The sequence below is a fragment of the Anarrhichthys ocellatus genome, unplaced genomic scaffold (genome assembly GCF_004355925.1).
Source record: "Anarrhichthys ocellatus isolate YVR2014 unplaced genomic scaffold, GSC_Weel_1.0 scaffold54, whole genome shotgun sequence".
In the NCBI taxonomy this organism is placed as follows: Eukaryota; Metazoa; Chordata; class Actinopteri; order Perciformes; family Anarhichadidae; genus Anarrhichthys; species Anarrhichthys ocellatus.
The window spans coordinates 1,946,334-1,961,536 of NW_022280084.1; the positions used below are offsets into that span (position 1 = coordinate 1,946,334).

A 15,203-nucleotide genomic window follows, 5' to 3' on the forward strand; every position below is an offset into this window, starting at 1 on the left:
GTGTGTGTGTGTGTGTGTGTGTGTGTGTGTGTGTGTGTGTGTGTTTAAATGGGGTTAAACCAGAGGTTGTCAGGCTGCCATGCTGAATCATCACCATATGGCTCACCTCTCATCAGGAACCCCATCTGACTGCTTAGATACTTTCTCCATCCATCCCTCCCCCACTTCATCTCTCTCTACCTCCCTCCATTCTTCCCTTCTCTTTGCCTCCTTCACCTTGCACCATTTCCTCATCTTTCTCTTTGGCAGTCTGTTCTTTCCACACGTTATCCCTACATCCTTACATCTTTTCTTTCCTCCATCCATCTTTTTCTCCAAGTTCTCTTGAACTCTATGACTGAGATTTATTAGGCCACAGGGCTACGCATTAAGGATGTCTTCTTTTGTCACATTAATGACACAGTGAAATAGACAAATACACGTTCTAATTCAGGTGTTTAGTTGTCTCTGGTTACTTGTCTTGTACTTGAGGGTGTGTACACAGAAACGTATGCCAGCAGGTGTGATTAGCACTCACAGACAGACGGGTTGAGATAAAGTTTCGCTTCACTGAATCAGAAAACAGAGCAAAGGTCAAACCCAGGTAGACAGTCAGAACATGGTGATCAGGAAATGAGACACAGGTGGACACAGGTGGGCCATTGTCAGATGATGGAAAAGGGGTTACTGCAGGGCAGGAGGGAGTGGACAGGATGGCTTGTAAGGTTGCAGGGAAAACATAGAGAAACAGAGAACAGAAAGCATGAATAGGAGGTGTGTATTTGGATATTAGTTGGCCAAAACTTTGATTACATTTTAGATTGTGGTTGAGATTATTCATTTCTCTCTCATCCTAATTACTGTTGTCTGTCTCTACAGATCAACTAATCCTTTGTTTTTAGCATCACAACAAGAGATGTTTTCAGCTCTTCATGCTTCATATATCTCAACATCTTTTCTGTTTTCTTTTTACTATTGCAGCTCTCAACCCTTTTTTCTCTTAGTTGGATGCACTTCATCATTCCGTCTCTCATTATTTCTGTCTCAGCCTTTCTGCCTCTCTCTTTCTCTCTACAAAGGCTTTCTGGTTACACATTGTGTAATTCAGGTCGTCTGCTGTGTGCACGGTCTGCTCTGCTCTGTTAACACCAACACCTCCAGGTCTGACCCGCCCGGAGCAGATGTGGTTGGCTTTTATGAGGCAACACTCAGTAAGAGCCCTTCACAGAAACAGCAGCTTTGTCCTGGTTAACATGAGGATACAAAACATTAATAGATACAAACTTGATGGTAGACTAGCTAGTTGTTTTCTTACATTCATGTTGAAGTTTGAGTTCAGCCTCCAAGGCACAGCACTCCAACACACGCCAACAGGTGCCAACAGAAAAATATTAAACTTAACATAAACAATGAATACAATTAAATAAGCTAATTTCTTAAAAGTATTCCTTTCATCTTCTTTTAAATTAGATTATATTTAAGGTGCAAACAAAACAGGGACTTGTGAGTTGTCATGTGATTCGCTTCAGTGCTTTTAATGCAGGCACTTTTACATTTATTGCTTTTGTCTTTGGTTTTGACATGTTTGAAAACGTGAAATAAGACACAGTTAATGTAAATGTCACTTTGCTAGTTGTTGTACAGCTTGAATAAACATGGTTTAATACAGTAAGATTCATATCTTCTACGCTAAACCATTCACTTCTGCTTTACGTTCATCAACATGTCAGCCTGCTGTATTGTATCTTTGTATCTCATAACTCAGCCCAGTGCTTTCCTGTGACTCAAGTCATTTTAGGAAAACAAACATGCAGGAGGGTTGCTCCAATGCATGATTTAACTCTAAGGCCTTGTTTGAACTAAGCGCTTATACAAAGTCAGCAAGCCATCTCACCCCACCTTCCTTATGAGATAAAAACCTTTGAAAGACAAGATCCTACGACATCCTAATGTGTGCTATCTGAAATATTTGCTTTCCCTAAGTGTTTACAGTCTGAAAATGATGTTTGGAGTTGATTACACTGACAGCAGCTCCTGATAAGGGCCATGTTATCTTCCTGCATGATCCCATCTAGAGTCAATGTGAACAGCTGTAATGAAATTGCAGACAGGATACTTTGGAGGGAGAAAACTAAGCGTTCAGCAGAGGCTGCAAAGAATAAGGCAAACATATCCACCCAGTCCCTCCTCGATATTAATAAAAGAATACGCAGTCATTTAATCTGTTATATGCATACTCGCTCTTCTTCAGCTGCAGCGTTACAACCATGACTTTATGTCAAGGAGAACAAGTAACATAACAAGTTTGTCCAACCTTTTGCAAAAACGGGACCAAAACCACAAGAAAAGGCTGAAGCACTTTAAGACTTTAAGTGGAGGCTAACAATGAATGGCATTTATGAAAATGATTAACAGAGAAACCAACTAATGTTGCAGAAAGGGAAGCAAAATCGGCAAACGGGCGTCCAAGGCCAAATCCACACTAACTGAAAAACAGAAGCTAATTCAGGGCATTTGTCCAGACAGAGTTTTTCTCTGATGGAGAGAATGCAGTGCTCCCGCTGTGCATGGGTTATCGCCCCTCTAACCATCGTATGACAGACTGTTTTCTTTCTTTTTATTATATTATATTTGGGCTACTACCCATTTGATTGACATTGCTTTTTAACACGAGCACCGTGTTTGTATGGATTACCCGAAAAGGAGCGCTGATGACAACACAGCGCCTCAGTGAAAAGTTTAGAGATTTTCATTTGAGAATGCTTGGAGCACACGGTCTCTCTCCTAAACTCAGGTAGGGGCTGATTACACCTTAGTGTCATTTTTTAGTTTGATGTACCTCACCAAGTTAATATGACTAACATTAGCTCTAAGATATTTACAGTGCACATTCATGCAACAAAGATACTTGTATTTATTTATCTATTTTTATTTTTGAGAGCCCATTATCTCTCTTCTGTGCCTCCGGCACGCTGACCCGCTGCTCGTTAATATTTCCAGTGCATGTTCATGCTCCCATCGGGAAGTGACCTATTGATTTCTGGCGACCCGCATCACGATTCATGTAATAATCTTGCTCAAGGACTCACTGACGGTACACAGAGGACAGCACTGATTTTCCCCGTTGGTCCAAAAACAATAACTCGACTGACTGCCCTGTCGAGAAACATACATATGCAATTATTGATGTCACTGCACTTCTTTTTTCTCCCTTATGACCTTGATACCGCAGTAAACGGATAAACCACAGAGGAAAATAAAGACGTAAAAAAGGAAAGAGGGGGCTCTGTATATAAATATCAATTCATTTTCTATTTGTTTGAGCTCTCATATTGGTTCCTGCTTTCTCTTTCCAGTCATTCAGCCAGTAATCAAATCATCCATTCAATGAAGCCCTCGATCATAAAGTCCTCTCCCTCTCTTCTGTACCGCCAAAGAAATCTGGTTTCTTCCCATCCTTCCTCTCATATCGATCTCACTGTCTCTCTCCACTCGTCCAAACTGTAACTCATTTCAATAAATATGTTGACAGGACAGACGTATCACGAGGTCTGCATCCTAACGTTCTCTCTCTGGATGAAGTTGTTTCTTCTCATCCGAGCCGCAGACAAATAAGCCCTCTCACATAATGGGCTGCATTATCAGAAATACATTCGTCCATCATCTTCAAACTGTCCCTCCTTCTCTCTTTGAAGTCGCAGTCGTCTCTCCCTAAAGAATATCTAATACATTTTTAATGACTGACTGTTCGTCTCTGTCTACAGTTCCGTCTCTCAGCAGAAACCCAACGTTTCTCTCCCAGTGCTTTAAGGGGTGCAGCAATGGATCCACTAATATGGACCTGCCGGTGCTCATCTATCATTAATGATGTCTCACCATGTTTGCGCTGCAGTTTTTCCTATTCAGCATTAATGACACATTTGGCTTTAGCTCTCAAATACGCTGATATCTTGAAGTCCCGAGTGAGATGAGACAGGCTGACCTCGATGTGCTCCTCTCTGTGAGATACTGAGAAAATTAAAATATTCATCACAATAAAGAAGGTTTTATTGGCCTGATGTTCACTTCTCTTTTTGTCAGATAACAGAAAATAATCTTCATATACTCACTCTTGTCCCCTCACTACTCTCTCCACCTCTTCTCTTCCAGGTACTTCCTCCTCTGAACCCCGGCGTCTCGCTTCCCTCGGCAGCCTGTTGGATGATCAGCATTGGCACCATTTAGCAGTGGAGCGGCGCAGCGCTCACCTCAACCTCACTGTGGACAAACACACGGAGAGGATTCAAATCCCCGCAGAGTTCAGCGGCTGGGACATCGAGCAGGTGGGATAAAAAACAGGACAACAGTACACACAATGTACGTCTTTTAGACATTATTGTAATCCCAATACACCCGCACTGTACAACCACTGATTGTTCAAAATGACCTCGGAGCCAGAGGAAGAGTATGTTGTATTTATATTATTGAATGTGCATGCAACCCTCTGCGTGTGTCTTTTTGTCCCCTCACAGCTGAGTGTAGGGACAGTGCAGAGCCACGGATCTCAGAAAGCAGTCGTCTCCAAGAGGACCTTTCATGGCTGCCTGGAGAACCTTCAGTACAACGGCCTCAACCTGATAGAATTAGCCAAAAACAAAGACCACCAAGTCACTATAATGGTAAGTTTATCAAGCTAAACTTAACCACCTGCTATTAGTTCAGCCTGGGACGGTACATTATCAATCACTGGACAACAGCCTTTGAAACAAAAAGATGAATAAAACAAAAGAGATATAACATTCTACTTGGTGTTCTTTTGTGACTTTTTTATGATTAACTATTCAACACAGTGCATACGTAAGCAAAGACCAGCATGTTCATCTTCCGTGTTGTGGGTCATGTTTTATTTAGTTTGAAGTGATAGGGTTGTTTGTTTTCGGTGTCTTTTATCAGTCTCTCTTGTGTGAATGGATTCCCTCTGTGTTAGATTCCCTTTGTCCCGCCTGGGATTCAATCTTAGTGGTGAAATATGGGCGTTACCACTGGATGCTGCTGCTGCTGCTGCTGAACGAGCTGCTGGACTGGTTAATGAAGCCAGGACAAAGGACTGTAGACAGTGGTTAGACTCCCACTAATGCCTCCTCATCTTGGCCATTAGGACCTTCAGATGTCTCTACGTTCTCGATGAGTGGAGCGAGCTCATCAGAGAGAGGCTGCGAAGCGTTTCTACAGGAAGTAATACATGTTCTCCCATTACAGTAGCAGAAAAACAAAAACATGAATTCTTGGTAAAGAGGTTCAGAGATTTCCCATGCATGGCTAAAGATCTAATAGAGGCAATTGAATGTTGGCTCGGTGGCTCTTAAGGTACTAGCCACAAAGTTATGATCCAATTTAAAACAGAGACTAAATGGTGCTTCATACGGCTCTGCGAGGGGGCATTAACACAAAGAGCATCCGGGTGTTACGGAGGAAGGATTGATGTTGTCAGTGCTGAAGTCCTGCTGTAGGCTTTTGGAGATTTTTAAGTTGACTTTATACACTTGTGTTGTCCGCTCCCAACATGAGTTATTGTACATCATGTTAACTGCACCACAAAGGGCTTTTAGATGTCATCTGTGTTTCCGGAGCATTATAAAGATAGCAGGCTGATATTCCCTGCAGAGGGCTGGGACTGTAATATATAACTGCTGCAGCCTTTGCAATGGACCCGGTGTCATTACCACTACTCAAAACAATGGGCTGTAACAGAGATGTCAAGATATTGTGGTACTGGGCTGACTGTATGCTCTCCTTCTTTTATTTGTATTCTTTATCTCCTTTACCTCCACGCTAGGTGACTTTGGTATGCTCAGTTTGCTCTCCTAATCTTATTCTAAGCCTTGCTGTTATCATTATGGTAATGCCGGTGTCCTCTTAAGGAGACTTGCTGATGAGATCAAGTGACACAAGGTCACATCAGCACGCCCTCTGCAGCTGATTAATATTCATGTTTAATGTTGTTTAATCTCTCTTGTAATCATTTTCTCTCTCTCCACACTGCATGTTTCTCTCTCAGGGCAATGTGACCTTTTCTTGTGCTGAGTCGGTTTCCGTCGCCGTGACGTTCCCGGGCTCCCAGAGCTTCCTCCAGTTGCCAGGGGCGGCTGCGTCCTCGTCGGGGGGCGTGTCCGTTGGGTTCCAGTTCAGGACCTGGAACAAAGCGGGGCTTCTGCTCACCTTTGACCTGCCTCAGGAAGGGGGCGTGGTCTGGCTGTACTTGAGCGAGGCCCGACTCCGGCTGCAGATCCATAAAGCCGGCAGGGCGCTGCTGGAGCTCAGTGCAGGTACACCTACACCTTCAGATCCAAGTTAGTGGTTAGTCTTACATGGATATCAAGACATTGCTGTGCGAGTGAAACGAGTTGGCACCGGTAATTCCATGACAGCAAAATCCTACATTCTATAAAGAAACCATAAATCCAATGAATACTAATTTTGAAATTGTCATCAGATTATTCCAAATAGTAACCTTTTTGTGAACTACTTGTGAACAAGGAGATTTGATGTGCACTGCATGTTGAGAGGGTAAATCACTTTGTAACTTCTGACTTCTTTGAATACATCAGAACACTGATTCAACTTTGCTGATTGTTTTCCCTGAAATACTTTTGCTAAGCTGTCAATGCATCTATCCAATAATACATGAATCATACCAGGAGTGGGGTTCGAACCCACGAGAACATGTGTCCATTGGATCTTAAGTCCAACGCCTTAACCACTCGGCCATCCTGGTGACAATTGATTGCTTTTCTAACAGGAAACAAAGTTATGAAAAAGGTCATGACCCGACTCTAAATCAAACCATATTTCTAATACTTAAGGTTTGAACCAACAAGCACATCTCTCAGTAATAAAGTCTCACAATCGCCTTTGGTTCAGGCGTCTAGTTTACTTTATAATTTACTGTATCGTCCTTATTACCAAAGTAAGTGTTGTGAAGCCGAAGCCACTGTAAGATGACTGCGGTGTGCTCTTTAGCAAAGTATTGTCAGTAAGAAAAATAGAGGAGATAATGAGGTATTGATTCATTCTCTTAACTCCTAACAAGATGCACATTCACACGGCAGACACAGCGTTGCTGGTACTTGTTGCAGATCAATCACAAACAGAACGCAGGAAGCAAGTCGACGCCTGTGTGGTCTGCACTCATCTGCACCTCATGGGTTTTGCTAATCCGTTTGTACCAAGTCCACCACCGATCTTTTCCAAATGATTTTTGGTCTCAACTTATGATCTTGTTGAAAATACTGTTTCAAGGTGAGAAAGACATCATTTTCAAGCTGTGGCAGCTCACGGTGTGATAGGAATGTCGAATTTGGTCATTACTACACGAGTGCCCATGATTGGCTTCAGCCTTGAAATTCATTTTTTGGGGTTCCAACATCTGCTGCAGGTCTTAACAGCTTGGTGTGCAGCCATGAACACTTGGGGGGGAATCAAAATCTATTTTTCAGCAATGCTTGTGTTAATGGGTATTTGGCTCCCAGGTTCTGCTCTGAATGACGGCCAGTGGCATTCGGTGGGGGTGAACTCCAGACGAGGTCGTCTGAGCATCAGTGTGGATAAAGAGGAAGGAGGCAGCGCTCAAGGCAGTCACTCATTCCCTGTCACGGTAGAAAGTCACCTCTTTTTTGGTGGTAAGAGTGGAGCAGGTCAACCGTCTCTTTCTATGCACTTAAACCCCGTCTAGCACCACATACTTATGTGTAATTTGACTGATGATGAAGATCTAAAAATAGTTCATGTATGATGTAAATTCATGATCAATTTACATCTATGGATGTCTTTCAGAATTAAGAATGTCAATAACCATGATATTTCTTAGACAAGAGTAATAATATATCTGAAACAAATTTGATCTGATATGATAGTTTATGGGTTTAAAAAAAATTGTTTTTCATGTGGCCACTTCTCGTACTGATGTTCCCTCTGTCTTCTTTTCAGGTTGCCCTGCTGAAGACGAGAGGCTGACATGCAGAAACCCCTTTAACGTCTTCCAGGGCTGCATGCGTCTCTTAACTCTGGACAACCAAACCGTGGACCTGATAATAGTGCAGCAAAAGCAGCTGGGAATCTTCAGCAACCTGCAGATCGACATGTGTGGAATAATCGACAGGTCAGATCCCCAATAAAAATTGTTTAAACACATTTATGTTGCTTTGCTATTATCTTCTTAATATTCTGCGCCGTGGATAGAGCTGTATCACAACAGTGACATCTTGGAATGAATTCAGTTGAGGTGAAGTAAATCTGCACAGAGCTTTGGCTCACTTTGACACACAAATTGCGACACTAACTTATTGCAAACCTTCTTGAGAGTGCTGACCTTTAAAGGAAGCCATCATGTTAGCAGTGTTTCACCATCCAACTTAATGGAACTCCACTCTGCCAAAGCGTACTAAGAAGTTATTCTGACGCCACAAAGCTTCCAGTACGATGTACTTGGTGAGCACGCATGAATGAATGTTGCTGAGCCACTTCCTGGAACCAACCATGTGTCTTTTTTTAACTTGTTGCATTATTCCAACACCCTGTAATGAAAGTCCACTGACCAGGAGTGGGATTTGAACAAAGTGAGACATGAAGTAAAGACCTATTTATGCTTTTCTACTATTCAACGTCTCATCAAAAGTCTATGACTCTATCCTGTAATAATTAATGCATACTAGGAGTGGTGTTCGAACCCACAAGGGCTTCAGCCCATTGGTACTTAAGACCAACGCCTTAACCACTCAGCCATCCTAGTGACAACAACCATTGATTTACGGGCCAAAAAGTTGCACAAATCCTGTTCTTCAGCAATAAATAAATATTTCCAGGAGTACGAGGAGTTGTATTCAAAAAGTCAATATATCCCCAGAATTTAGGCTCTTATGACCCCACACAGCACTCTGCAGGACCTTTGAGGATGCATGAATTAATTTAGTCGTGCCACTTCCTGGTCAGACTTTTCAAGTCGTTGCATTATATCCCGACCTGTTGTCAAAATTCACCTATCATGTGTGGGATTTGAACCCACAACGACTTGCATCTTGAGTCCAACGCCTTAACCACTCGGGTATGTTGGTGAGATGAGCGCATATCTGATCAGGTCAAAAAAGCCTTCTTGTGAAGATAACGAGGCGTTGAGAAAACAGGTCAATATTTCATTGGATTTTTGGATCCTATACACACCACTGAGATTGTGTGATCAATTCAATCGTAATTACCAGGAGTGGGGTTTCAATCCATGACAGCTTTTGTCATTAAGATATTTAGTACAACACCTCAACCACTCAGTCAGCCTGGTGACTTTAGTTACTCCTTGCTGAACAGGAACAAACAAACAATGTGTGGACAAAAGACCTGCTGATATCTGCCCAATACATTCACCAAAAGCACTGAAACACATCCGTTATAAGAGAGAGACCTTTTCACAATATATGTAAGAAAGATCTCCAGCTGTTTGCTGAAAATAACAAAATATTGAAATATTTCCAGTAGTAGAAGGATTCATTAAGTCATTATATCCCTTGAATTCAAGTCCAATTACCTCATAGTGAGAACAATATTAGTTGAATTACTGCACTGCAATGGAAGAGATACATCATGTGTACCAGACGTGCTTTTGCTCTTGTTGTCGGCAGAATTAAAATAAAGCCAGTTGGGAATTAGTCATGATTAATGAGACCTTGTCATCATGAGTGGTGGTTAAACGAAAGAAAGATATACACTTTGTTTTTGGACAGAATCATACTATTACATAAGGAATTGTTTTGCAATGTATATTGTGATTTTGTTTTCTGAAGTCAATCATTTGTAAAGCTTTTGTTGTTTACCTATTAGCTTATCTCATTCAGACAGAAAACTAGGGAACAGTTTGTCTCTTGTAGCTTCTAGAATTTGCTTCCCGGGCAAAATTAAACCCAATGTGTGATTTGACGGACAGAAATACCTGCGTCGTTCTGTCAAACAGTCGTGTGTTGTGTCGGTTCTTAAGCAGAAACGTTTCTTCTCTCCTCCATTGTTTTGTCATCCAACATTTTTTGAGAAGCAACTTTTTGTTCATCTTTCTTTCTTTTCTCTCTGCTGACAGAGTAATGTGTTTGTGAGAGGAAGCGCGGCAGCGTGTTAGAGAGAGACTGCACCATCCAGGACCCACACACACACACACACACACACACACACACACACACACACGTGACAATTGTATTCCTGCAGATATCTGGCTGTGCTGCTTTGACTTTTCTTTTATATTTTTAGCTCTTTTGTGTTTTTGATTGACAGGTAGATTAATACATCAGTAATAGATGCAATTATAGCAATTAGTTGAAAGGAATATGTCACGCTACATAAATGTCATTTCCAATGGAATCATCTCCACGTAGAGGGATTAAGCGTTTGTTTGACTTTATCAAGTTTAGCCAATGAGGCTTACTCTTACTTCATCATCGTTTTGGTTGCTCAGTGATAGCAGGCGCAACAGTAGCCCCGCCCCCCCAAAGCACCTGGCGCTTTCCAAGCATTTTCAGATGCAACATGTAAAATGGCCCCTATCTCCCCCCTCGATTTAAGAGCTATCTTTGCATATTCAATCAGAACACACTGGGAATATTCTAGAGGGAGGCTTAAAGAGCCAGGCGCTGAAACGGAGCGTTTCAGACAGAGAGTGAATACTCAGACAGACAGCAGGAGAAAAATAATGTGTTTAAAACATTAAAGCATGCAAACCCAAAGTCCAAGTATGAACCTGAATTGGACTTGACTATGAAAGTTAGTTGAGTGAGCTAATTGTCTGGCATTGGGGACAGAATAAGTCATGCACTTCTTCTCAAATTGTAAGAATGATTTAATGACTTGGAAATAATACAGGAATAACATTAAACTCAAGTCATTGATTGTAAGATGATAAATGAAAGTATAAACATGTCTGACATCTATAATAATGCAGGGTCAGAGCAGGACCTCCAACCTAAGGAGATGAGACGGAGAGCAAGAGAGACCAGTGGGAGCGAGAGCAGAACAAATCAACAAACAGCTTTTCTGTTTTGGTGTCGTGCCAAATAGCAGCACAATTAATGAGACAATTACAACAATTATAAACCCTCCCCTAGGGCGTAGCACACACACACACACACACACACACTCTCACACACACACACACACACACACACAAAGAAACACACATACAGTAAACTCAATGTAAACAATCAACCTTGAGTGATTTTAATGAACTGCCTCCCTGTTCCTGCATTAATTAGATCATTCAGCAGCACACGGTTCCGGCACAGATCTGATTTTTCGCTGAAAAAAAATCCTGTTTTTTCAGTAAAGAGAGAAAAATAAGTCTACGTCATGCTGCTTCACTGTAAACCTGCTGATTGCATTTTGGGCCGATGGGATATATTGTACTGTAACGTCAGGTGGAAAATAGACTCACCGGCACGGCTTCAACGTGGTGGTCATACTTCAAAACAGGCTATTACATCTGCAGCGGTGTGGATGTGTGTTTCATTATTGTTGCCAGTAGCAAGTGGAGCTCAAACCCACAAGGAGCCCACAACATCAGCTCAACACCTTGCGTCACCAGTCGTTAAGATGCATATCAGGGTGCATGTGCTTAGCTTAGTATTTCATTGTTATTACAATAATCTTGTTTTTGTATTTTCACATTAGTATCTTAACGGTTTTCACAAACGTTGTTTTTCATTTGTAGAGGGTGTTCAGGGTTAAAATGTTGGTGATTTTTGGTCCAAACTGGATCCGAATGTGGGGAAGGGGCTGAGTGTTTTCAGCTGAATCTGTATTTATGTCCAACAATAGCATACTGATGAAGATGGGATGGGGTTCTCTTTGGTTTGATGAGTCTAGATTGGCCACATGGCTCACAGAGCGCTGCGGGATAGAGAGCTGCTGGACCCTGAGTTAGTGTTTTAAAGGGTTGTTCTTTGGGCGCTTCAGGCCTGAGTGTGAACACTGTGTTTCTGTGAATGACATTTCAATGGATGTGTGGTTTTAAACGAGGCTGTTTGCTGTCTGAAAGAGACTCAACTGGTTATCCATCTGTGACACTGCATTGTTTTGTCTCTGCAGGAGAAACTTCACGGTTGTCAGAAGATATCAGTGTTATGTTATCGTGATATATGTGTGTGGTGGAAGTGTGTGTATGTGCCTGCAGTGTGTGTGCATTGGGGGGGGAGGGGTTATCTGTGTTATACAACATTGTGACTGGTGCTTGATGTCTTATTAAAGGAGGGTAGGAGTCAAATTCAAATAAGCTTTATTAGCATGAATGTTCAAGCTACATTATTGCCAAAACTAATGCACATACTCTTGAATAATACTTAAATCTTCTACTCCTCCTTTTCCTCTTTCTTCTTTATCTTAACAATGCACCTTCATCTCTGTCATCATCGTCATCATCATGGCTGAACAAACAAATGAACGCCACCCCCATGAATCGTGTCTGTTGCCTACTAAACCTCAACACAGCAGCAGGCGGCGGTAGTTTAGGTTGAAATGTATTGTGAATGCTAAATAGCTCACTTTAGATCCCGACGGTGTGGAGATGAATGGAGGTACAATCGCTCTCTAGCAGGCTGACAGGCTGCTAAGTCAGCGCGTTTACCTCAATAAAGGGGGGGGATGCAGATTCCGTACAGTCATCCGTTTTCTCTTCAATATTCCCCCCTGGGTTTTGGGCAAAACACACACTCAAACTCTGTCACATACATTTTATATTCAAAACAAGCATTTCTCATTATTACACTGTAAAGAGACTGATGCAGACCCCCCCAACAACAACAACAACAACAACACACAAACACATTCTGCTCCCTCACAGAGGGAGAGGTGAGAGATGTTGTTGACGTTGGATCGGAGTAAAGTGGTTATTATTTTGTTTTGGGTGCTTGTCTGCAAACCAAACCCTGCTGAAGGAGTCGGCCATGGAAGCAATTCTTGTGGGTAAAACAGTGTTGTATTAGTCAGACGCAACAAGAGAAAGCGGCTTCAGAAGAGGCCAAGACGGGATACATATGAAGACGGTTTGAAAGCTCCTGGTGCACGAGTCAACAATTCCCTCTCTGGATGACATTGACTGAAATGCTCCTCAAGCTCCTCCAAATATTAAAGATGAAATATTTTCCCTTCCCTCTAGTTACATTATTCCTCACCCTCCTACACACAGTTGGCCATTACAAGAAAACGCTTGTGTAAACATAATGTAAACGAAAAGATCTTTATGTAACAGTGTGACACAGTTTGAAAGCATGTGTTGTGCTAATCATCACAATTTAGTATTATCTGCAAAGTAGATCTCAAAAGGTCAAAGACTTGATCCTGACACACCGTTATGGGTCCACAACACACACTTAACCCTGCTGGCTCGTTGTAATATGAGTGACTCAGCAGAAACAAGATGCTTCAGCTGCTTTTGCAAACAAACAAACAAAAGTTTTCCTCTCTGGACAATAGTGGATGAAAGGTGTTTTCTTGGCAGAGACTGCTTTTGTCCTCTTTGAAAGGTTTTTTGTCAGTAAACTCTGCAGAAATGTTTCCAAACATTCGAGCTGCCAAAACAAGCAATCTGCTGTCTGATATATATGAATTAATATGTAATAATAGTATGTTTTCCTTCTAGCTTTGACAGACACACGCCTTTCAGGATATTGGATGTTAACTTTGTGATAAACCTCTCTCTCTCTCTCTCTCTCTCTCTCTCTCTCTCTCTCTCTCTCTCTCTCGCTCTCTCTCTCTCTCTCTCTCTCTCTCTCTCTCTCTCTCTCTCTCTCAGGTGTTCACCCAGTCGTTGTGAGCACGGCGGCCGCTGCAGTCAGTCCTGGACCGTCTTCCACTGCAACTGCTCTGAGAGCGGCTACAGCGGAGCGACCTGCCACAGCTGTAAGTCAAACATCAGCACATACAGCATCTATAGTAGCTATAGGGCCAGAATAAACCATTAGAGCACCGCCACCAACAACCCACCGGTTCCTCCCACTCTCTCTGCATTGTGACCGGCTGCCTTCGAGTACCCATCACAGAGCACTCAGCAGATGGAACGTGGCAGATCCATTATATTTTGCCGACAGCCACAGCTGAGCTATACTTCCCCCCATGTTTGATATGTGAAATGTTTTTCACATACAATGCATTACTGTATAAAGATGCAGCAAATAAGCATAATGTCAAATACGATAATAAAGCCGATTAGCACATAGAAGAGGGAACACATTCTGTCTTGTGCTTTAACCAGGTGCTGAACAACATGAATCATGCGTTAGTTACTACGACGTTGTCAGTCAAATCTTTCTTGATAATCTTGATATAAAATATAACGCAGGCAGCATTATGTGGCCTTCGAAATATATTTGCTGTTGTAGATTTGTGGTATTTACTGTAAATCTAACTTCTAGGAGACATGATTGGTAGAATTAGTTAGGAAAAGGTGCAAGAAAGACAAATAATGAATTTCCTTTTACATACAGTTACTTTTACATTCATACAAATTTCATCAACAAGAGGCAAAATTGAAGAGAAAACCAACAAATGTGAAAAATAACAGCAAAACACTGAAGAAATAATAAATGAATGACATAGTAGTTTTGTTGCTGTTTTGATGAACATGTCAGTTCATTCATGTCAAGAGTATTTAAGAGACTGTTCAAGTTGGCAAATGGAAAAGAGGCTGTTTATAGTTTTACCTCCAATCTGCCAATCCCAGATGCACTTACTACACTTTCAGTAATTACAGTTACATCTTTCTCCTTTAGTGTAGGTGCTAAACTGTGAGTTATGACGGAACAGAAACTAGACTGTTCCTTAGTTTTTGTCTGAGGACATTTTTAATTGTTACTTTTTCAAATACTGAATGATTACATTAAACTGCAGCAGTGAGGTGAGCTGTGGTTAGATCTATAGCTTCTGTGCCGATTCCCTCGAGTCAAATCCTGGAAACCAAAAGAGGAGCGTTTCCCACACGCTTCGCCCCTGGTCTCATTTTTATTGCTGGTGTTTTCTGTGGAAACCTTTTTCTAACCACACTGAGGGAATGTGATGAATAAAAGGCCTTTGGCTGTCGAGCAGAAGAGAGAGAAACAGGTGAGCAGAGTGTGGGAACCTTGAGATATGGATTTGACTGGAAGGCCTTGATTCTTTGATTGCAGAGGATGACCTGGTGTGTGTGTGTGTGTGTGTGTGTGTGTGTGTGTGTGTGTGTGTGTGTG

General features: G+C 41.9%; 1 protein-coding gene and 2 non-coding genes across 4 annotated transcripts in view; 1 reads left to right on the plus strand and 2 right to left on the minus strand.

Moving 5' to 3' along the window:
• The window catches only part of LOC116396198 (contactin-associated protein-like 4), an 82,218-nt gene that overhangs the window by 37,535 nt on the left and 29,480 nt on the right, over positions 1-15,203 (plus strand). For both annotated transcript variants that reach the window (XM_031870643.1, XM_031870644.1), the window contains exons 6-11: positions 4,129-4,301; positions 4,491-4,637; positions 6,017-6,284; positions 7,488-7,637; positions 7,945-8,116; positions 13,775-13,881. In XM_031870643.1, the coding sequence (XP_031726503.1) occupies positions 4,129-4,301; positions 4,491-4,637; positions 6,017-6,284; positions 7,488-7,637; positions 7,945-8,116; positions 13,775-13,881 (1,017 nt within the window). The remainder of the gene's footprint in view (positions 1-4,128; positions 4,302-4,490; positions 4,638-6,016; positions 6,285-7,487; positions 7,638-7,944; positions 8,117-13,774; positions 13,882-15,203) is intronic.
• trnal-uaa (transfer RNA leucine (anticodon UAA)) lies at positions 6,651-6,733 on the minus strand. The gene has a single exon. It is a non-coding gene; the product is annotated as a tRNA-Leu (tRNA).
• trnal-uaa (transfer RNA leucine (anticodon UAA)) lies at positions 8,664-8,746 on the minus strand. The gene has a single exon. It is a non-coding gene; the product is annotated as a tRNA-Leu (tRNA).